Genomic DNA, 22,848 nt, shown 5'->3' with positions numbered 1-22,848 from the left:
TCAAACTCCCCACCTCTGACTCTGCAGAAAGATAGCTAAACTGTTGAGCTCTCCTGCCAGCTACTAGCTGAACGTTAAACGTGATGCAAAGCGACCACACCAAAGCTTCTAATCCCCAAAAGCCCGTGAAATAAAGCAGCAGCCCTCGTCCTTTCGCCCAACGGGGTGGAGACGAGGGAGGATTCGCTGCCTTCGCCAGAGTACAGAATCGGCTACAGGCTCGGAAAAGGAGCAGAGATGAAACCTGAACGACTCCTCCATTTCTACGTCTGCAGCCCCAAGATTGAGAAGAAGGCTGGTTGTTTATCACGCCCACAACAAGGGAGCGGTGCGTTCGCCTTGTGAACCAAAAGCACGAGGGTATGTGTGAAAGAAGCAGAAAAGGTGGTGCAAAATAACAGAGACCGTACAACGCTTAAGGCCCTTTGCAGAATTCAGTTCTGTTTGGCACAACCTCTGGAGCGCTCGGATGCTAAATTTCAATGTTTTAAAAAAAGTGACATGCACATCCAGATGCATTTGCTTAACACCTTATGTTGTAAAGCTAAATCAGGTTCGGGAAACGTTTGGCCGTGGACTAAGGGACTGGGAGTCATCGTCCAAAAAAGCCCAGGTATTTCCCATCTCTAACCCGAGTGAATATGGGTCTTGCAAGATGCCTCTGAACTTTCAGCCCAAGCCAGAAGCCAGAAGGCAACTCCCCGCTGCCATTTGACAGCAAACACCCGCCCAAACGCCTGCTTTTTTTTTTTTTTTACTACACACACCCACAGAGAGAGCGAAGACATGTAAACAAGGCATGGTGGCGCTTGCCACTCAAGCCCGCCCTTCTCCACCCGCCTAGGCCAATGGGAATGCTACAGCCCGCCGGATTGACAGCTCAGTGTTCAAGCCCCTGGCCGCAAAGCTCCGCTCCCGCCTCCCACTGCGACTTCCCGGGGGGCGGCTCACGAGTCTTAAAACAACAAACAAACAATGTACAGTACTTCGTTTCGCTCCAAACCCAGGCTTCGAGTGCCAAAGATCCGGACTGGGGAAAGGAAACAGCAAAGAGGGAACTTCCTCCCACCATCCTTTAACTCCTAAGTAGCAACTTAAAGAAAGAGCCTTATTAAAATTATTATTTAACAGATGAAGCTGGAAGGGTGCACTTTGGAACTGGGTTTCGCTCCTGCTATTAGTTTGGCTGCTCTTACACCTGTTGTTTCCAACACGGACGCTCGGTCCAGAATATCCAATCCAAACTCTGGAAACACCCTGTTCCTCGCCATTTTTAGAACATTGTATGGCTTAAACTGAATGCCACGGAAAGCTGGCAACTTGGTTTTTCTGATTTGCTGGATTTTTAAGAGCCAATGTACTGAAGCAGACAGAGGAATAAGCTAAGGTTGTAGCCACAGTGGCAAAAAAAAACCCACATTAAAGCATTGTTTAAATTCATTTAGATGTTATCGTTCACATGATGCAAGGGTGAAATCGATTTATATGGGTACACTGTGAGTTGTTGTTTTGTAACGGGCCGGCGGGGACTTTTTAAAATACTTCACTTCTAAAATTGATTAAATTCAATGCAGTTTTGTGGAAATGAATTGGTTTCAGCAGCGTAGATGCAAAAAACGGTTTAATTTGATTTCCACTCAGTCGTACGGGTCACCAATTCAAATACTACAGGACTTGAACCTGGTATTTTAAGAAGTCTGAACAGAAATTGATTCCATTTCCCAGTTATGACCACCACCTACGACTCATGAGATCTGGATTCAAAACCCCTGCTCAGCCATGCAAACGCCACAGGTGAGGGGTAATGGTTAACTACTTCTCTAGCATCTCACATTTCTAAGGAACACTATTCGGACAATTTTAATTCGGAAACAATTTGACAGCACCTAACAGAACCAAGACTTTTCCTTGGTGAATGAGAACAGTCGTTCTCTGTTTTTCCAAGTCCACTCATGAAGAACGGAACCTAAACAGCCACTAAATGCATAGAAATGTGTCTTAGTTGGAGGTAAGCTTGCTTTATTCAAGCTTACCTCCAACTAAAGCATAACAAGGGTCAAATCTTCAATCTGATGCAGATTAACCAAGGTTTTAGGTGGTCTGCTGATTGAAAAAGGATCTGACTGAACCAGCAACCCAGAGCAAAGGGCAACAATGCCATACAGTGGTGCCTCGCTTAGCGATCGCTCTGTTGAGCGACAAAATCGCTTAGCGACAGAGTTTTTGCGATTGCAAAAGCGATCGCTTTGCGATGGTCCCTATGGAGTTTTTTCGCTTTGCGATGATCGCGGGGAAGCGATCATGGCAAAGCGACCCTTTTTTAACTGCTGATCAGCGATTTCAAAATGGCCGCCGGGAAAACAAAATGACCGCCCACTATATTTCCTCACTTTAGAGGCACTGAAAATGGCTGCCCCTATGGAGGATCTTCGCTTAAAGGTTAGTTTTTAGCCCATAGGAATGCATTAATCGTGTTTTAACACGTTTCTATGGGCGTTTTAATATCGCTTAGCGATGAAATCGCTTAGCAACGTTTTTTCTGGAACGGCTTAAGGTCGCTAAGCGAGGCACCACTGTATTTACCATCTGGCCAGGTATTGGTTGCCACCAGCCCGCTATGGCCTCCCTGCCTGACCTACAACCACATCTGACATATAGAGAGCTTTCCCGGGACCTATATTGCTGCTAGTGCTAGTGGAAAGCACACGGCCAACCTGCAGGGAGGGTTTTCCCCACCTCTCTCTAGACTCTGCATGACCACCACCGCTGCTTGTGTCACAAGGCTCTCTCTCTCTCTCTCTCTCTCTCTCTCTCTCTCTCTCTCTCTCTCTCTCACACACACACACACACACACACACACACACACACACACACACACACACACACACACACACACACACACACAAACATATCTTTTCTCCTGTGTTGGTAGCCACAACACTGTGTAATTGCACTGATATAATGTATGAATTTTGTTTTCATTTTGCTAACGGTCTCTGGATGAAGCAATTAAGATTCTGTGTTGGCAGCCCTGAGATCTGACTCCCCAGAAATGCAGCCGTTCCCAACACTACATCTGAGCCTAGACCCCGAGAGAAAGAAAGCCCTCGAGCAAAGCTCGGGGGAGAAGCCACTTCTGGGCCCCTTCAGGGTATTTTCTGTACAAGATCACCATCTCGTTTTGCGTTTGCTGAACAGGAAAGAATCCAGAGACATTGGTCTTAACGGAGCGTTTTTTACTGCAACTCCCAGAACCCTCCCAGCCAGGGTAGCCACAAAGAATTCTGGGAACTGTAGGCAGAAACAATAACATTTCCAAATTCTTTTGTAGATCGCAAGCCTCGGCAGAGGTTATCTGAACGCCCTACCATGTATTTGTGCCAGCTGTGAAATTCCAGTTGTTATGTATCACAAGTGTGAAGTTAAACGCTAAAAAATTGGGGAACCTTGTTGATTTATATATAAGATCACATGTCCCGGAAATTTTAGTCCAAAATAATAATAATAATAATAATTTTTCCCACCTCTTGTAGTGTGCAAGAGCCTGACCGCAGCACCTGTTTGCATTTCAAGCGGCGAAAGCCCTGGTTTGGGATTTCGCTCGTGTTGTTGAAGCAGAACATTCGAGAACAGAATGTGTTGCCAAAATCCACAGAGACGAAACGAACGAGCGAGGGCTGGGGTTTGGCCTGGGTTTCCTGCCCTCTCTCACACAGCACAATGGGCGGGAGGTGGGCTGTGCCCTTTTCCTTTTAAAGGCGAAAGAAACGGGAAGGATTTATGCCTTCCTCCCACTTCTTGTTAAAAAAAAACACAGAACATCAGCGTCCCTTTTTTCTTGATCGGGGGTTCGTCCTGTTTTTAAAAACCCTAACCAATGAGGAGGAGGAGGTTTTTAATACTTACTGAATTAAATATATTGCAACTTCCATGAACACAGCGCTTTAGAGACGCGACAATCAAAAAAAAATTGATGTTGGTTCTAGGAAGCTTAAAAATGAAAAATACAGCCCCGGAGAAGCAACAGAGGGAAGGGCGAAAAAGAGAAGGGATAAAACACAGGGGCCAAAGTCAGTATGGGAAATCATCATCATCATCATCATCTCAGAACTCCAGAGCTGGAAGGGACCCTATGGAGTGGCAGAGGAGGGAACTGAACTCCAACCTCTGGCTTCGCAGCCAGAGATCTAAGCCACTGGGCAATGGGGATTCGAAGGATGGATCTGCAGGCAGAATGCCGTGTTTCTTTCTCCATCCACCCAAAAACCTCTGGAGAGACTATTCAAGGTGGAAAAAGAGAACAATTGCACAAAACGCACATTAACCTACCCAGCACTCCACGCCAGAGGATGGCCGAGCCCAAAGAAGACAGAGAAGGAAAGGCACACGGCCAACCCAAGCTTGTTTACTACCAAAACAATGCCTGAACACGCTTCTGAGCAGCAGTGGCCAAAATGTAATACTTGGTTATGATTGAATTTCAAGTATTCAGAGCCTGTGAGAGAGGATCGTCTCCCTGCTCAGGACATGCACAGCCTTTTCACTGCGGACTGAAAACACAGAATCCTGGACCCAGTTCCAGATGTGGCAGTGCAAAAGAAGAGGGTACGAGCTGGCAAAAATGAAAGGCGTTTTGCAACTGGACCTTGGACCAGAAAATCCAGTCCTCCAGAGGGTTGTCCATCAGCTTTCAGTTCAATTTCCAAGAGCTTCTGAACACAAGGACACTCATCTTTGACTCCGCCAGATGTTCTGGACTTCAACTCCCAGACTTGGAGTGAACGTGCCCCATGGTCAGGAATTCTGGGAGCTGGAGTCCAAAACATTTGGAGAACGACAGACTAAGAACCAAGTGGGTTGGTGCGCCTGCACAGAGATGTAAAATTTCCCCCCAAAAAATTCAATTTTTTTTCCCAGAGGAGGGAAAAACATGCTTAGAAGTGTTTTCATTTAGGACATGTAACATTTCTTTAGATATGTACAATTTCTGAAAAATTCCATTTTTTTTTCTGGGCGGACACACATTTTCCCTGTTTTTTCATGGGGAAAATGGAAATTTTTAGAAATTTTACATCTCTACACCTACAAGCCAGGTACTTCTGGAGGAAAGAACGGCGGACCAAGAGAATTTTGAAATCTGAACATTTTATGCAAATTAAGGAGGACACCAAAGTCCCAGCCTCTTCAAATCTGTCCTCAGTAACATCAGACTCTTGTGCACAACGGAAGCCATTTTTTACTGCACTATTTCTAGTCCCTATTGGTAAAACTGAGGTCTGCGGTTTCTGTATTTGTGCCACATGGCACTACAACACAGAAGACGCACTGGCTAGAGCCATCATCACTCCTGATCCAGTCTTTGAACACAATTGCCTACTTATAGAACAAGCACAATCCAATAGGTAGGGCTTTGCAACCTTCGCGCACAGAGCTGTTTCAGCATAACCAGCGCATAACTGCAGAGGGCAGAGGCGAACACTTATAAAATATAAAAAGCAGCCATGGCTTTCAAGAGAGATAGGCTGACCCCTAGATGCCCATGGAGAATCGTGGTCCACAGCTGTCGTTTAGTCATTAAGTCGTGTCCAACTCTTTGTGACCACATGGACCAGAGCACGCCAGGCCCTCCTGTCTTCCGTTGCCTCCCAGAGTTTAGTACCAAATACAGCTTGGTCGCTTTGGTGACCCTGTCCAGCCATCTTGTCTTCTGTCGTCCCCTTCTCCTTTTGCCCTCATACTTTCCCAACCTCAGGGTTTTTTCCAGGGAGTCTTCTCTTCTCATGAGATGGCCAAAGGATTGGAGCCTCAGCTTCAGGATCTGTCCTTCCAGTGAGCACTCAGGGTTGATCTCCTTCAGAATGGATAGGTTTTTTTCTCCTTGAAGTCCAGGGGACTCTCAAGACTCTCCTCCAGCACCACAATTCAAAAGCATCAATTCTTCAGCAGTCAGCTTTCTTTATGGTCCAACTCTCACTTCCGTACATCACTACAGGAAAAACCATAGCTTTGACTATTCGGACTTTTATTGGCTAGGTGATGTCTCTGCTTTTTAAGGTGCTGTCAAGGTTTGTCACTGCTTTCCTCCCAAGAAGCAGGCATCTTTTAATTTCGGGGCTGCTGTCACCATCTGCAGTGATTGATCATGGAGGCCAAGAAAGTAAAATCTGTCACTGCCTCCATATCTTCCCCTTCTATTTGCCAGGAGGTGATGGGACCAGTGGCCATGATCTTCGGGTTTTTTGATGTTCAGACCATTTTTTGCACTCTTCCCTTTCACCCTCATAAAGAGGTTCTTTAATTCCTCCTCACTTTCTGCCATCAAAGTTGTATCATCTGCGTATCTGAGGTTGTTAATACAGTATTTCTTCTGTGGCCCACAGTCGCTTTCCATTTACAAGGCAAGTTCAAGCCACACACCAAAGTGTCCAGCATTTCAAGCTGGCATCGTCTTTCCACCAGGGGGCGCTCTGCCCCATTATCACACTCTCCTTTAAAGACAGCAATCTCCCCCCCCCCTCCTCCCCGGAAGTCCTTTCCTGTTGTTTCACGGCAGGCGGGCAGCTAGAAAAGGCGAGCACCTTGCGTCTGTGCTTGTAATCTAAGAAGATTAAACACACATAATTGCCTCCTGATCTAAGGCGTATTTTTAGCTGGGTGCTTCCCCGGCAGCGTGAGTGTGACGTGGCTTGCCCGTGGGTGCCACATGCTTGGCGAGCTCACGAGAAGCAGCAACCGACACCGCCAGCTCATGCCTGCTGGGAGCCCGTCCACAGTTCTAGAATCTGGACTTAACAGAGGTTTTCTTTCCATAATAATGTGCACATCCAAACAGGGGAAGTCCACGACAAAGCACCGAGGGTGGTGGTGGTGCTTGTTCTGCTCAGATTCCCACGCACCGTCTTCTCCGCCGGCTGCAAAACCACGCCGTAGCCAGAACAAAGCGTTCTGCAACCTGATCCAGGAAAGTCTGGGGAGTTCTGACTAACGTCTGCAGGCTGCACTCGGTCAACTTTCTCCTTAAACCAGAAGATCCCTTTTGATTTTAAAATGCCACTCTTTTGCACCACGCAAGAGGCGCGAGGGCTCTTGCAACAAGGCTGCTGAAGGTCTGCGTTCCCTAGATCCGGAGATGTGGGTCTGAGCCACGAAAGAGGCACCCGGGGTGGGGATGGACCTGCAAGGCCACTCAAAAAGCCCACAAGCTGGGAGGGGGGGCGTGTGAACCATTCTCACCCTGATCAAGTGGAGTACTTGACTGATAGTGGCTCTGAAATAATCTGGCTAGCTGGAAAAGACAATCATGCTGGGGAAAGCTGAAGGCAGCAGGAAAAAAGGAAGACCAAATATGAGATGAATTGATTGCAGAAAGAAACCACAGAGCCTTTAGTCAGCAAGAGGTGAGCAGGATTGTTCAATGATATCAGTTTGGAGATCATTCATTCAGAGCAATTAATTTAAGCCATGCCCGCCCCTCGGACCTTTCATCTATGGCTCGCCATATCCACCTTTTTCTGAACCTGAAAATCCCAAGCTTCTGAAAAAAAGAATATGGGGGGGGGGAAGCTCTCTTAAAGTGGCAGATGATGCAGCATACACAACCACGCAAGAAATTAATCATGAATAAAGGGACATAGGAAAGTAGGGGTTTGTATACCACCAGTGTGTGTGCACATGCGCACACACATACACCCCAGAGATGATGTAACATCCGATGACGTACATGCTGTGTTCCTATGATCGATAATAAATACATTTGTGGTGCCAAAGCAGCCTAACACCATCACCTGATAATTCAGCAACCTGAAAAGTTGGATTCTGCAACCTGTAAATATTAGCCAGGCTGCAGACAGAACGACGTGTTTCTTTCTCCACCCACCCGAAAACCGGGGCCACCTTTCAAGCCCCTCACAGGCTACCATAAAATCAAGCATAGCAAACAAAACAAGACAGACAGACAGAAAACAAACTACAAGCAGAAACTAGAGCCAGATTTACCCACAATAAGGAGAAAATAAGCCAGAATCACAGCAAAGAAACAAGCAAACGAAAGTTTCAGAACAGCATGTAGGAAAAACCGATGGAAAACAATGAGGTGAAAGGAGCCGGTGCCACACCTGAGAAGGCCCTGTCCTCGCCTATCAAATTTCCAATAACAACCAAGTCATTTCTCTTACTCCCTTGTAAAGGAAGGGGCCAAATCAACGGATCATTCAGGAACCTCCCAGCTCCCTAAGACGGCAAGAGGATACCATTCTGTCACCTTGAGGCCGATTTTAAGACAGAAGAGTTACTGCTCTTTTCGTTTCGTTGGCTTGCGTGTTCATTTCCACACAAAAAGCTTCAAACTGAAACGGAGTTAATAACTATGAAAAGCCAGGCTTTAAAGAATAACGCGGCCGTCCGGTCCCCAAACGGGCATAAAATAAACACCAGAATCTCAGTCTTAAAACTTTCCCTCCACCTGTACTGGGCGGAACACGGCTTGGGAACTTATTTCTTCCAAAGTTATTTGTTACTTAAATTGTCGTTCAGCCTGAAAAAAAGTCATTTGTTACATCACCACTATCCTCTTTAGTTGCATTGTGGCTCTGTGCCTTATTAACAAAGCTTTTGTTACTTCTTTGGAAAAACTTTGCAAGATGGGCAACAGAAGAGCAGAAAATGCAGGCGGTTCTATTCTGAGAGTCTCTGGAATGCTTACAAGGGCCTTCAAAAGGAACTAGGAAATGTCACTCATTATACGTATGCACAACAACATTTCTGACATGTGAGCATCACCTCTTCTTTGTCCTGAAAAGTAATTTATTACAACATGATACATAGCCCGTTATGTCCAAGCTCTGACCCCGGAGACCCTTTCCATAGAGAGATGAAGAAAAAGAAAGCAAAAATTGCAGGGAAGAAGGAACAACGTTTCTTATTTTGGGTTTATTTTCTTCTGTAAAATACACAGGAAAGTTTGAAAACAATTCTCTTACGGGCCTTGCTAAAGCAATGCTTTTAAAGCAACGTTGTTCGTGTGAACTCACATCTCTGAAAAGCCCTTAAGAGTCAAGATTTTCGCAGGATCCACTGCGACTGTATGTTCCAGGAAAGGTAAACAAAGAAATACTCTTGGGACTCAACGTTGTAAAAGTTCATTCAAGCACTACAGAATAGCAAACGCCGCCATACCGAATCCACCCTTCCATTTTCTGAAGTCCACAAAGGAAAAGATCAAGAGTCAGACGTGACTGCTCTTGCAAGAGCAGCGGTGGGAGAACGTGTGGTACGCCAACGTTTGTTGGATGACAACTCCCATCATCTGCCCGCTAGGAGCCAAGCTGGTTGGAGCTGATGGAGACCGGAGTCTCACAACATCTGTTAGAGTAAAGAGTCCAGAAGACTGAAAACAGGGACACCCATTCCCCAATATAGGCTTAGATCCAACTGTTCGCCTAAACTGGGGACGATCCACGGACTAAAGACCTGAACAAACAATCAGATAAATCCCTTTTATTCAATGGGTCTACTTTGGTTCTGGAACAAATCATGCCTGAACTCTCTCTAAAAGCAAAAACGACAAAACGGAGGCTAGAATATTTTCTCATAAGAAGACAAGAAGCATTAATGGGGGGAGAGTTGAAGGCAGCAGGAAAAGAGGAAGACCAAATGTGAGATACACCGACTCCCAAAAGGAAGCCACAGCTTTAGAGTTTCCAATAGCTGAGCAACAATGTTGAGGACCGGCCATTTTGCAAATCATTCATTCCTAGGGCCACCGAAAGTCTGAAGCAACTTGGCAAAACATAGCAGCCACGCTGTTTGGAACGACTGATTGGACTTTGGCCATATGTGACGGGGTGTTAAGTAAATCTCCGGTAAGTACCATTTCACGATCGCTAGTAATATTTTTTCCCCTGCAGGTGCCACACCTTCTGAGCAGTGTGTTCATCCAGACTCAACACAGTTCACTCAAGTGTACATGTACTGAGGACAATGTATTATTAAAAAGTGCCACATACATTAACGGAACACTCATTAACTGAATAAATGTTTTTTTTCTGAAATATCTTCTGTTTCTGCACAATAAAGCTGAGATTGATGTTTGGCTGCTCCACCATCCAGATAATAAAACCATGCTATTGTTTACTACTGTGCTGATCGATTCTATTTTTCTAGTTGGCAAAAGCCAAGATATGCACAGACACTTCAAAAGATCACAGCTCACAGCTCCAGCTGTAACAGTGGATATATGAAACTTACTGACTAGTGTTGCAATTTCACATGCACTGAACTCAAACCGACGTCCTGCAAAGCCGGTGTATTTTTAAAATGCCACATACCCAGAAGCACGAATCGAAAGATACCATGCACCCATTACACCTTTTCTTGCTTAATCCATCAACGAAGTGGGCAGTAAGGATAAAGGCAGGAAATAGCAGTAAATCATGGGATGGTTTCAAAATTGTGACGTCGAGACACCCTGTAAGATTTCACAGTAAAAGCCTCAGCTGGAAAGCATCCATATTAAAATGTGCCAAACAAAACTACCGTAAGAACCAGTCAAAACTTGCCTGCTATACAAAAAAAAGCCTCCTCACATTATGTTTAGAGTCAATAAGAGAAGAGGCATGGAGCAAAGTTCAATCCCACCCCCAAAAATGTGACATTTCGGAGAGGGGTGTATCCACTCTCCATTTGTAGGTTCCTAAAAGCACCAGTTCTCCACCTGTCTTACAAGCACAGCCTAGGAATTACAATAATATAACACCTGTGAAGTCTTCTGAATGCTAAGAGCGCTATATACAGTCGTGCCCCGCTTTATGATTGCCTCGCATTATGACGAAACTGCATTACGACGTTTTTGTGATCGCTTTTGTGATCACAAAATGATGGTCTGAATAGGGTTTTTTCGCTTTACGATGATCGGTTCCCTGCTTTGGGAACCAATTCTTCGCAAAACAACGATTTTCCAACAGCTGATCGACGGTTTCAAAATGGCCGCCAGGCAAATTAAATGGCTCCCCGCTGTTTTCTGGGACGGATTCTTCACAAAACAGCCACTGAAAATGGCCACCCTATGGAGGATCTTCGCTAGATGGTGAGTTTCCAGCCCATAGGAACGCACTGAAGGGGTTTCAATGTGTTTCAATGGGCTTTTTATTTTCGCATTACGACGTTTTCGTTCTACAGCGATTTCGCTGGAACGAATTAATGTCGTAATGCGAGGCACCACTGTAAAAGCTAAGCATTATGCCACCAAAACAGTTACCTGCATCACCATCAGCGTACACGAGAGCATATCGTGTTCAAGGAGGGCCCACATGAAGACACTCTGCTACTACCAAGGACACAAAACTCCATCATGAAGGGACCGGCCCTCTCATCCTAACCTGGCAAGAAAGAATCCGCCCCAAAACCTGCCGACTGGGACAATTCAGAGGACCTCAACTTATACAGGGCAGAGCGCCATCAGGGAGCCTGTCCATCCAGGGCAGGGCAAACCTTCTGCGCTCTCTCTCTGGAAGGCGAGCCACTTATCTTCCGTGGAATCAAAAGAGCAGTCGGGATACCTTTGTCTACACACCGGGCGCGCCCCTTTGAAAATCCGATCGTCCTTTTCCAACACCCTGGGACTTGCCATGGGGAAGTCCAGTCTTTTCCACTAACAAGGGAAAAGAAACTCTGCTAAAACCGATGTGTGGTCCCAAATTTTGTTTTGCTGTAGGGATCACTAAATTGCAGTCTGAGGATGCACCCAGGGACCCAAATGCAGCCCTTTCAACACCTCTGAAGCCCCCCAGCAATGATAAAGACTTTATTATTATTATTATTATTATTATTATTATTATTATTATTATTATTATTATTATTATTATTATTATTATTATTATTATTATTATTATTATTATTATAGAAACCGGGCCTTCTCGGCGGTGGCTCCTCGCCTCTGGAATAACCTACCTCCGGAGATTTGCGCTTTACCCTCGCTGGGTACTTTTAAGAACCAACTAAAAATGTGGATGTATAGGCAGGCCTTCCCTTCCAGTTAATTCCTGTCCTCTTTCCTTTTTTTCCCTCTTTATTTGATTTATTTTGTATTTTTTCCATTGCAAAATTATTTAATTAATTAATTGTTATAAATTTTTCTTGAACTTGTTATGTTTTATGTTGTAAGCCACCTAGAGTGGTCGAAATGACTAGATAGGCGGGGTGTAAATACAATTAATAATAATAATAATAATAATAATAATAATAATAATAATAATAATAATAATAATAATAATAATAATAATAATAATAATGATGATGATGATGATGATGATGATGATGATGATGAAAAATTTGAAAATAGTGTTTTCCACCCCCACCCAAATTTTCTCTTGCAATTTTTATTCACAGCTGAGAAAGTCTTCTAGTGCTCTCTAGAGAGGGTGTGGGGCAAAACTGGCCATATTTTAAGGAGCCACTCTTCCCAGCTGCCTCCCCCCTCCCAGAAATGTTTTTTAAAAATTTTAAAAATATATAGTTTTGGCCACTAGAGGGCAAAGTGAGTGCTTCTTCAGTGGTGAATAAAAACTACAAAGAAAAAAAATAGCAGTGGGATGATGTGCGGCCTTCCAAGTTACAAAAACTGACATATGGGGGGGCGCTGGACACAACCCACAGAGAGGTCTTCCTCCTAACGACTTTCCAGGGGTGCAATTCTCCAATATGTTGGCAAAGAACTAGGAAGGCACCAGGACCAGAAACAAGGATTTGGGGTGGGATGGGGGAAATCGCAGGACGCCCATTAAAGGCAAACTCATCCCTGTGGCCGGGATCTTTACACAGCCTAAACAAATCCATTCCACATAAACCAAGGCGGTATCAACAACTTCGAGGAGCCCTTTTTAAAAATCCTAAAGCAAGCAGGGCGAGGGGAGACAAAAGGCGAGGCGCTATTATTTCAAGAGACCCCCCCAACTTTAATGCCTCCACCCCAAGATATTTTAACACAAAAGTCAGTGGAACCTATGCCTGCTCTGTGCAGACGGGACAGTCGCTGAACATGGAGTCTGCTGTCGCCAGGATCCTGCTCCATGTTTGCTTGCAGAATTCCAGGCGGCCTGGGGATTTTGACCAGAGGGCGAGTCACGCATGGCCCTGTGCATGGCTGGCATCTCATCGGCTCAGAGGTAAAGGCTGAAGCTGGAGGTCCATCTTCATAAAGGCTGAACAGGATCCTCACATTTAGTGCAACGGTTTTCCCAGGCTTGGGTCCCTAGAGATGCTCGGACTGCCGCTCCCAGAAGCCCTTGCCAGCACAGCTGAAGGCTTCTGGGGGCTGCAGTTCAAGGATCTCCGGGGAACCACGGTTTTCTCGGATTTTCCCATCTTTGAGATCGAGGAAACCACCACGAGCAAAAGTTTACCAGCAGAGAAAATGGTTGTGCATTCCACCACCACCACCCCATATTCCATCAGGCATTGTTACACGGAGAGTGTTCCCAAACCCCTGCTCCTCTTTGGCCCTACCTTTGCCGGGGCACCGGAATATGGGCTGAATGGTGCAGCGGGGTCTGGTCCAGGAGCCGCAGGGCTGACGCCTCTTCCTCCGGCTGCTTCACCACCAAGGGGTCTGACAGGTGCCTCGGGCGGCTTTTGGCTGAGCCGGCGTCGCCCAGAAAGACTTCGGCATCACAGTGAGTAGGGCTCTGAAAGGAGACGGGAAGGAGTTGATCACAGAGGTCAGAGAGGCAAGTCAGCAGGAACTGTCGGCCATAACCCCGGGGAGGGGAGGAGCCCCCGGCTTTCCAGATATTTTGAACCTCAGAGCCCCTCCCAATGTGGTCTATAGCCGGGGATGATGGGACCTGTTGTCCCAAAGCATCCGGAGAGACAAAGGTTCCCTTAAGGAAACAGTCACTTCCTTTGAGCCAGCCTCCCCAGAAGGGGTGCTTGACTCCAACACCCATCATTCCAACAGCCCTACTGCTGGCTGGGGATGATGGGACTTTTAGGAAAACACACCAGGAGGGAAACGGCTTGGGGAAGGTTTTCAGTCTAGCAACATTGGGTTAGAATTCTGCACCGGGATACAAGAGACTTGATTTCCAATCCCCACTCATTCATGGATAAACCCAGGCCAGTTGCACTGTCGAGAGTCTGGCCTACCTTGCAGGGCTGGAAGAAGGATGAAGTGGAAAAGGCCAGAGCTACCTATGAAGCCTCCAGCTTTCTGGAGGAAAGACAAATAAACAACTCAGGAGCTCTAGATTTCCTATGCTTGCCATGATCTCTGCCCGGCATGGCACAAAAGGTTTTCTTTGGATGCCACCCTTCCAGTTTGAGCTGGTTGTTAAGAAAGGAAAACGTCTCCCGGGAGGGACGTGAGCAGACAGGAAAGGCTCGGCTCAGTTCTCAAGGCTCAGGAGCCCCTTCGTTATCTTAGATAAACACTGCAGGTGCAATTAAAAACTGCTCAGGAAAAAAAAAACTCTGCTGCCTCCAACTTCCATCCAGACCGTCCCATGCCAGCAGAAACCTCTCCGATAAGCAAGTTCTAACATGGAGGCTGAATCTCCAGCCGTTGCGATAGAGCAGAAATCTCGGGGCACGGCAGGTTCCAGCAAAAGCGACACGCAAAAGGCACACCACTGCCAGCAAAAGTCCTGGGGCAACAACCTCCAAAGCCTCCCTCGTTTTATTTGCCCTCGGCAAACCAGACTCCCATCAGCCGTCGGCAAAGTTTGAAGCCAAAGGGAACTGGTTAGTCCCGCTAAAGTGCCAGCAGACTCGGCTGGCTTTTCAATAACCTGCTAACCCAGCTCAATATTTTGGCAATCCTCTTTTTTTTTGGGGGGGGGGGGTGTCTCTGGCCGGGAGTTCAATTCCCCACTGTGCCTCCTCCGGAGGGTTGGGAGTTCGATTCCCCACTGCATCTTCTCGACAAGGGGCTGTACTCCATGCTCCAGAGGGTCCCTTCCAGCTTTGCAGTTCGAAGATTATTATTATCTTTTAAGCTCCCAAATGTTTAAAATGCTTGATTCTTTTGCACCAGCTGCTAGGGAGGTGAGCCACGATGCATGAAGCCAAGATAAATCCACCTACTGTTTCCAGGCCTGGCCCCTCTCTGCCGGTCTCAGAAGAACTTTTGGTCCCAAAGCAGACAACAGTGCCATCTCCCGGGGATGCCCGATTACACTTCCCCTGGCAGGCCCCACATATCAGGGAAATGGGGTGGGGGGTGGCAAACCAGCCATCTGAGCAGAGGACTCAGCTCTCTCTCTCTCTCCAGTGTTTTCAAAATAACCTCTGGCTCACATGTCTATTTAAAACACACACACACACACACACAATGACAAAACAAATCCACTTCCTCTTTTCTTTTAACCAAAGAGGGGGGAAAGGGGAAACTTTTCTTTGGAACAGAATCCATGATGCTCCTTTTTCCTCTTTATTGAAAGAACGAGAAGAGATTAAAATCAAGATACCAACTGACCTAGAGCAGACCTGTCCGAGACCATCCTCAGGATGAGACCCTCAGGGTGTGAACAACACCAAGCGTTCTAAATTCAAAAACATTTTTTTTTTGCCTTCCAGCCAACGCAGGGAGTCCTGGAAAGAGGTTTACCACAGATCCCAAAAGCCTTCCGTGACTCCAACTGCAGCATAAGGCAGAAATTCAACAGGCGGAGTGCTTTTTCCCTAGCAACATTTTCATTGATTAGTGACCCTGTTTTCACAAGAGCCCGCAAACGGATGGGAAGAATGACACGGCAAATATTTCAGCCTGCCATTACGCACCACAGACGGTGCCTTTCCTGGTATCCAAATTGGTCAAGAAGCCAACCACCCGTTCCCTGTTTTTTGGAAAAGAGCTGATCTACACAATCTCTTCAAGATCCCTGGCTCCCGTGTCCAGGATCATCACCCCTCCATTCCTCACTCATTGCCTGCAATTTCTGTGCTATTACAGTATCTCACTCTGCACGCACCAGAGGCTGCTTATAAGGGATACCATCATGTTGAAAACCTCTGTGATAACTCAAAATGAGCTTCTGCCTGTTGACAAGGAGTCCGGCTGGTATGACCTCAGTGTTGCTGCCCCAGCGGACAAACTGCCTTCCTTGAGGACTTGCTTTTAAAGGACTGGCTGAATAAGCATCTCAAAAGTCTCCAGGGAATCCAACCAATCCAGGAGGTAGAATTTCACCAGAGTCCACTCAACACTAATTCCAAAGTTCAGAGCAAGTGAAGCAAGAGTTATTATCCTGCAGACCTCTGAGTGTATGTGTTTTTTTTTAAGTAAAATAATAAACTAGAACATTCCAAGTTTCTAGCCCTTATGCAGGGATCCAGGGACCAAACTCCCAACGCTCCAAACCCACCAGGGTTTACACCAGCTGCAAAACAAAATGAAATGGGAAGGAAAGATAAGCCTGCTTTTTATGTATCTCTGGCTGCGGGGAGGGGGTCTTGTTTCAAAGTAAAATTGGCATTTCTACCTATTTTTCTGCCGGGTTTTTTTGGGGGGGGAATCTGGGGCAGGCTTGGTAGGTGCAGGAAGGACATGGGGGGGGGCATTTAAAAGAAAAATGTGGTGGAGCCCCCACCCCACCCCTTTCAACTGGAGAGCTCTAGAAACAAAGCACAAGTCAGGTGGAACACTGACCAACCACCCAAAAAAGCAATATGAACCTAGTACTGTACAAACGGACAACTTTCCCCTGAATTGCTTCCCCCCCACCTGACACACACACGTAACTGAAAAGCCCTTTCAAACACAAATACAGTATCCATCAAGACAGAAACGGATCAACCCTTCCAAAAGTGACAGGGATCCCATGGAATTGCCAGCAAATTGGAAATGGAAAGAGAGAAGGCAGGAGATTCGAACTCAGACCCATACACTTCTACATTTTTTTGGATATTGCCAGAAAGACGAACAAGCGGGTCCTAGATCAAATCGAGCCTGAACTCTCTCTGGAGGCAAAAAGGATAAAACGGAAGCTGTCCTCCATTGGGCACCTCCTGAGAAGGCAGGATCCCCTGGAAGAGGCGATGATGCTGGGGAAGGCAGCAGGAGAAGAGGAAGACAAAATACGAGACAGACTGACTCCCTACAGGAATCCACAGGCTTGAGTCTGCAGGAGACTGAGCAGGGTTGCTGAGAAGAGTCGATTCTGGAGACAGCTCATTCACAGCGTCAGAAAGAGGATCCTGTACAGCCAAAGCTTTGATAGTTCAGGCAGTCGGCTGAGTGCAACTGACCACTCTCTACCCCTTGGCACCAGAAGGGCCCCATCCTGCAAAGCAGCCCGGCTATTGATCATGTCGGGAAGGGGGGGACTGAGAAGAACCCCACCATCGCCGGCCAGCTCAATGGCCCAGGGTCCAGGTTCCTGGGGGATTCCGAGAAATTCTGGCCCAAGGGTATCCATGTCAGCTGGGGATTCTGGAAACTGTAGTGCTCCAGAAAGCTAGGTCTCCTTTCTTGGAAAGTTTAGGAAAGCTGGCTGGATCGTTCAGTGAGTTTGATCTCTAGCTGCAGAACCAGAGGTTTGGAGTTCGAATCCTCGCTGGGCCTCCTTGGGAGGGGGGGAGAGCCAACCTGGGTGGCCTTGGGCCAGCGGCACAGTCCCAGGGCGCCCCCTGGAGAAAGGGAAGGGTAAAGCACTGCTGAGTATTCTCCATCTGGAAAACCGTGAAAAGGTCACCATAGAGCCGAAATGGCATTATCTTTAATGTTAGGGAAAGAGGCGAAGCAGATTTAATGCTGAGTCTCTCGCCCAATATACGGCCAGCAAAAGGAAGCGGTAAGGCTGCTGGTTTGAAGGAAACGCATCGCCACCCTCCAAACCCAGCCATTCCACAGCTAATCAAGAGAGGGGAATAACTGAAGCCTCATCCTTAGGCGTCAAAGCCCTAAGTCCTAATCAGCCGGCATCAGAAAAGGGCCGGAACCCTCCACTTTTTCTTAAAACCTGTGTCTTTTCTCAGTGTGGCCCAGTTTATCCGCTGGATGAAAACCATTCCAGGGAGGCTAACCAGAGACGCTTATAGGCACCGTGTGGGTGGAATTAAAGGGAAACAGCAACCTATGCAAGACTTGGGAGGCCAAGACATCCAGAGGGTCGAGGAGCGAAATGTTCCATTTTTGGACTACAGATCCCAGACCTCTCCCCCGCCCCCCAGCCAGCCAGCCAGGCACAGTGGCTGGGGGTGGGTGGTTTTCTGGGAACCACAACCCCCTGAACACACAAGAGGGTTTTTTTTCCCCTCCATCTTGTTGAATTAATACATCGAGTGGCCTTGGTGGCTGGGGGATTCTGGGAACTGTAGTGCAAGAGGAGAACTGTCTTGTGCCTTGCAGCAGCAAATGGCCTGGAGACTAAAGGCTGTGCTCGCAAGGGGCTTGCTTCTAAAGAGCGATCCGGGGCGGACAGGCGAGGATTTGAACCCAGGTCCTCCCTCGCAAACCGCTCCACCCACTACCCCCCCCGCCCCGGGGCCGAAGTGAGGGAGCCTTTTCCCCATGAATAGCGGGGGAGGAAGGGGAAGGCCCACGCGAGGGGAACGCGCCCCTCCAAGCCTTCTGCCCGGAGCCCGACTTCCTCCGCCCGCACGCCCGCCCTCGGGCACGTGTGAAACCGGAGCCGCGCGTTCCAGCGTCCCCGGCGCGCCTCCTCCGCCCGCCCTCGGCTTCCTTCCACCCCGATCCCGCCTCCGGGGCTGCCCCGCCGGCCAGCCAGCCGGCCGGCCGGCCTCCCTTCCTCCCTCCCCGCCCGGAGCCGCGCCCGCCTGCCCGGGGAGGGGACCCGACGGGGCGGGGACGGGCGGAGGCTCCCCGGCCGCGGCTCCTCCTCTCCGGCGTCCCGGCCCCCCTCGATCGCAAACTTTCGGCGCAGCCCAGCAGGCCTCGGAAGGCGCCATCTTTTCGCCCAGGCAAAGAGCCGGGCCGGAGGGAGGGAAGCGGGTGGGTGGGTGTGTGGTGCGTGCGTGCCTGTGTGTGTGGGTGTGTGTACGTGGGTCCAGAAAGAGCCAAGGGTCCCTTCCAGCCCCCGCACTCCCGCAGCGCGCCCAGTCCGGCCGAGGGAAGGGGCTCCCGCGCTGGGCAAGGCTGGGCATCCGGCGCGCGCTCCTCGCTGGCTCTGCAAACGCCGCGGGGCCGAGACTGGGAGCTGTCAGAAGCACACACCCCCGCCGCCCCCCCCCAAAAAACCCGGCGCTCTCCCTCCAGCCCGTGCAGAAACTAACTCAACAACTTCGGTCGGAGGCGCTGCTGCTCCTCCTCGCCCGCTGGGCTTCCTCGCGAGCCAAACCCGTCGGTTCGGGAGCACGCGCCTTCCTCGGGCAAGGAAGACGCCCCCCCCCCCGCACCGAGCCGCATGCACGCCACGCCGGCCCTTCGTCGCTCTTCCGTGTCTCCGTGCTCCTCTCGTTCACACGAGCACACACCGCTTTGCGTCGTCCTCGTCCTCCCCCCCCCAAGTCTTTCTAAGCAACTCCTCCGCCCCGCCTTTCAAGCTGCCACTGATGGCCAGGGGGACCCCCCCGCACCCACACACCCACACCCACTCCCTCCTTTGCACACGCAGGCCGCCCCGCTCGAAGAGTTTCCTGCAAAAAAAGTCTCTGCGTGTTGGCGATCTTTGCAAGACACACACACACCCACCCCTCCGCCTCTCGCGCGTGCCAGTGCACGAGACCCCGCTGCCTCTCCCCCCCTTCCCCGTGCAAAAAAAAAGTCCACCACCAAGGAGGGGGCAATCCCCACCGGGTCGCGTTGCCGTCGGTGGTCCGTCCCCCCCCTCCTCTTGCCCCGCCGACGGGTGCTGGGCGCTTCTCCCCGGCTCGCGGCGCTCCAGGCCCGGGCGGGACACACCCACCCACCCGCTGCCTCCTTCTGGCCGATCGGACCGTCCGGCCAAGGCCGAGCAGGCGCGCCCACCCGGGACCGGACGGGGCGGGAGGCGCGCGCCAAGTTCTTGCCCAGCCCGCCTGCCCCCCTCCCTCCCTGCTTTTTTTTTCTCTCCCCCCCCCTCCCGCCACCGAGGCCGCCCTTACCTTTTGCAAAAGCTGGAGCCTGCCTTGGCCGGGGCTCTTGCCGCCGCCGCTCCCGTCCTCGCAGCTCCGGCGCCTCGATCGCCTCCGGAGCGACGCCGGATCCTCCACCAGCACCGTGTAAACGGCGTTGGCCGCGGCGGCGCCGGAAGGCAGCGGCGGCGGCGAAGCAGGGGAGAGGGGCTTGCAGGCGGCGGCGATCCCCCCGCAATACAAGCCGGCCGCCGCCGAGGGGCTGCTGCTGCTGCTGCTGCTGTCAGGGCAGAAGGGTCCCGCTGACGTCAAGCCGGGCGGCGGGGAGCCGATCCTGCCGCCGCCGCTTCCCCCGGGAGGGGCCGATCGTTTGACAAGACGCGGCTTGGGGTCCATGATCGGGGCGCTGCTTTTTTCTTTTTTTTTTAAAGCAAGGGGGAGTTTGCAAAAGGGTGGCTCTCGCGTGCAAGGAGGAGTTGGCCGCCTTTCCTCTCGGGAGGGCCGGCGCCGAGCCGGGAGAAGCCCCCCCTCCCCTCCCCGCGCTGCCTCCGAGACTTTTCCCTCCAACCAGCCAGCCAGCCAGCCCGAGGCTCTTTGCCCCCCCCCCCTTTTTTTTTTCCCCGCCGCCCACCCTCCCCCGACTCCACTACCGGACCACGCCCCCCCCGTCCCGCCTGCCCTGCCGCCTGCCCGCGCTTGGCTTCGGCTCCGCTCCCCGCCCCTGTGCCCGGAGAGAGAGAGAGAGGCGGGGGGGGGGGGGCAAGGCAAGCGGGCCGGGTTTAGAAGAAGAAGAAGAAAAGCAAAAAAGGAAAGAAGGGGAAAAAAAGTAGCAACCTTCGCGGCACGCCATTGGCCCGCTCGCTGTATCAACATTCCGAAATGGAATCTTGCCCGGAGCCGGCTCGCGCCCTGATTGGCTGGCCGCCGTTGCCAGTTACAAACCGAAGGGGAAGGGAGGAAAAAAAAAGGCCGCGGCGGCGTTCGGAAGCGCCACGCCCCCCTCCCCCCCCCGCCCAGCCCGCCAGCGAGTCCGAGCAGGGGGCGCGGCGGAGGCGCTGCTGCTGCTCCGCGATGGCTTTTAAAGTCGTGTCGTTCCCCCCCCCCCAGCCGGGAGGGAAGGAGTGCTCTTGGGGGGGGGGGGTAAAGGGAAAAGCAAGCCGCTTGCCAACCCGCCCCTGGGCCTCCCTGCCTTCAGCGGCCATCTTCGGGGGCGGGGGGGGGGAGAAAGAGAGCCGCCCCCCCATGGCAGCTCCGGGCGGAGGGGGGAGTCGCGCTCCTATTTCGTGCCGAAAAAGAGGCCGGAGGGAGAAACTCGTTGACCTCCCCCTCCGCAGGACGATCCCGGCCGTTTTAGACCTTTCGCGATTTTTTTTCCTCTCCTCCCATTTCCTTGCCAGTTTATTTTATTTATTATTCCTTTTTGCACGCTTTTGGGTGCCAAGCAGCGCGGGGAGGTGGGGGGCACCGGTGGCTACCTTACCCCGGGCCCCGACCCCTACCTGGATCCATCGGGCCCCGTGTGGTCGCCACGGGCAGGCAGCCGCCGCCGCCGCGACTCCCTGGTTCCCTCGATCAGGTGTCTTTGCTACCTGGAGATCGGGAGGGTGGGGGATTCGAACCGGGGACCTTCTGCCTTGAAAGCAAGTGCCCCGCCGCGGAGGCTAGGGTTCTGCTGGAGGACATGTCCGGACCTGTGCCTGGACTGCGCCACCCAGTCCAGACACTCAGGTTGATATCTTTGGCTGCTGAGCCAGAAGTTGGGAGTTCGATTCCCTCACTGGGCTCCCTCAATGATCCAGAGGGTCCCTTCCGGCTCTGCTGTTCGAGGATGATGATGCTTGTTCCCAACGGGTGCACAGGTGGTGGTGGTTGTGTTTTGCAAGAAATTGTTCTTCGAACTCACAAGAAACTGGAGGTTTTTCTCTTCCACCTGCTTTAAGATGCAATTTTATCTCAGCAGGAACTGTTTCACATTTTGGTGTGAAACAACCATTTAGGAACACTGCTTGTCTTTTGCCTTCCTAGGTTTGAAATACTGACCTCCTGCCCTGTTGTTCGGGTGCGGTCAAGTCCCTTCTGGCTTCGGGCAACCCCGTTGAATGAGCCATCTCGAAAATGCTCTTCTCAGCTGGCCTGCTCAGCTCCTGCAGACTCAAGCCTGTGGCTTCCTTGAAGGAGTCACTCCATCTCATATTGGGTCTTCCTCTTTTCCTGCTGCCTCCCACCTTCCCCAGCAGGATGGTCTTTCCAAGAGAATCATGTCTTCTCGGGATGTGCCCCAAATAGGACAAGCTTCAGTTTGATCGTTTTTGTCTCTGGAGAAAGTTCAGGATTGATTTGATCTTGCACCCGCTTGTTTCGTCTTTCTGGCCGTCCAGAGTTTCCTCAAAGCTCTCCTCCAGCACCACATTTCAAATGAATCGATTTTCCTCCCCCCCCAGTCAGTTTTCTTGACTGTCCAGGTTTCACACCCATACGCAGGGATCAGAAATAGTCTGGAATTAACAGCTCACGATCCATTTTCTAGATGTCACATTCAACCAAAGCTTGGAAATGCTGCTCTTATTTTTTTTTCCTACAATACCCAGAACCCCCCAGTCTGCCTAGGATCTGGAACTTGTAGTCCACGAAAGTAACTCTCCCAAGCACTACTATAACTTACATTAAAATCATTAGACGGGCCCATTTCATGGACAGGCCTATTTTGTCCAACGTCTCGTTTCAACAGGGGCGTAACCCGTTGCTCATGGTTTCATCTAAACACATGTGAGCCAATCCAGTCCTTAAGTCAGCCCATGCTGTTGCATTTCAATTGTATATTGTGTCTGCATGACTGACAGGTTT

At 50.1% G+C, this 22,848-nt stretch overlaps 1 protein-coding gene across 2 annotated transcripts in view; it reads right to left on the bottom strand.

Moving 5' to 3' along the window:
• Positions 1-20,953, bottom strand: part of SLC2A4RG (SLC2A4 regulator) — a 34,266-nt gene extending 13,313 nt beyond the window's left edge. Inside the window, exons 1-2 of one of the 2 annotated variants that reach the window (XM_072996691.2) lie at positions 20,839-20,953; positions 13,501-13,679 (exon numbers count right to left, since the gene is read on the bottom strand). In XM_072996691.2, coding sequence (XP_072852792.1) covers positions 13,501-13,679; positions 20,839-20,877 — 218 coding nt within the window. In that variant the 5' untranslated portion in view covers positions 20,878-20,953. Of the gene's footprint in view, positions 1-13,500; positions 13,680-20,034; positions 20,624-20,838 lie in introns of those variants that run through there. The other variant, XM_072996689.2, reaches the window with a different exon arrangement.
• Positions 20,954-22,848: the final 1,895 nt, after the last annotated feature.

Source organism: Pogona vitticeps, chromosome 4, assembly GCF_051106095.1.
Source record: "Pogona vitticeps strain Pit_001003342236 chromosome 4, PviZW2.1, whole genome shotgun sequence".
Classification (NCBI taxonomy): domain Eukaryota; kingdom Metazoa; phylum Chordata; class Lepidosauria; order Squamata; family Agamidae; genus Pogona; species Pogona vitticeps.
The sequence above is the reverse complement of the archived record's forward strand: the minus strand, read 5'-3'. Positions and strand labels throughout refer to the sequence as shown.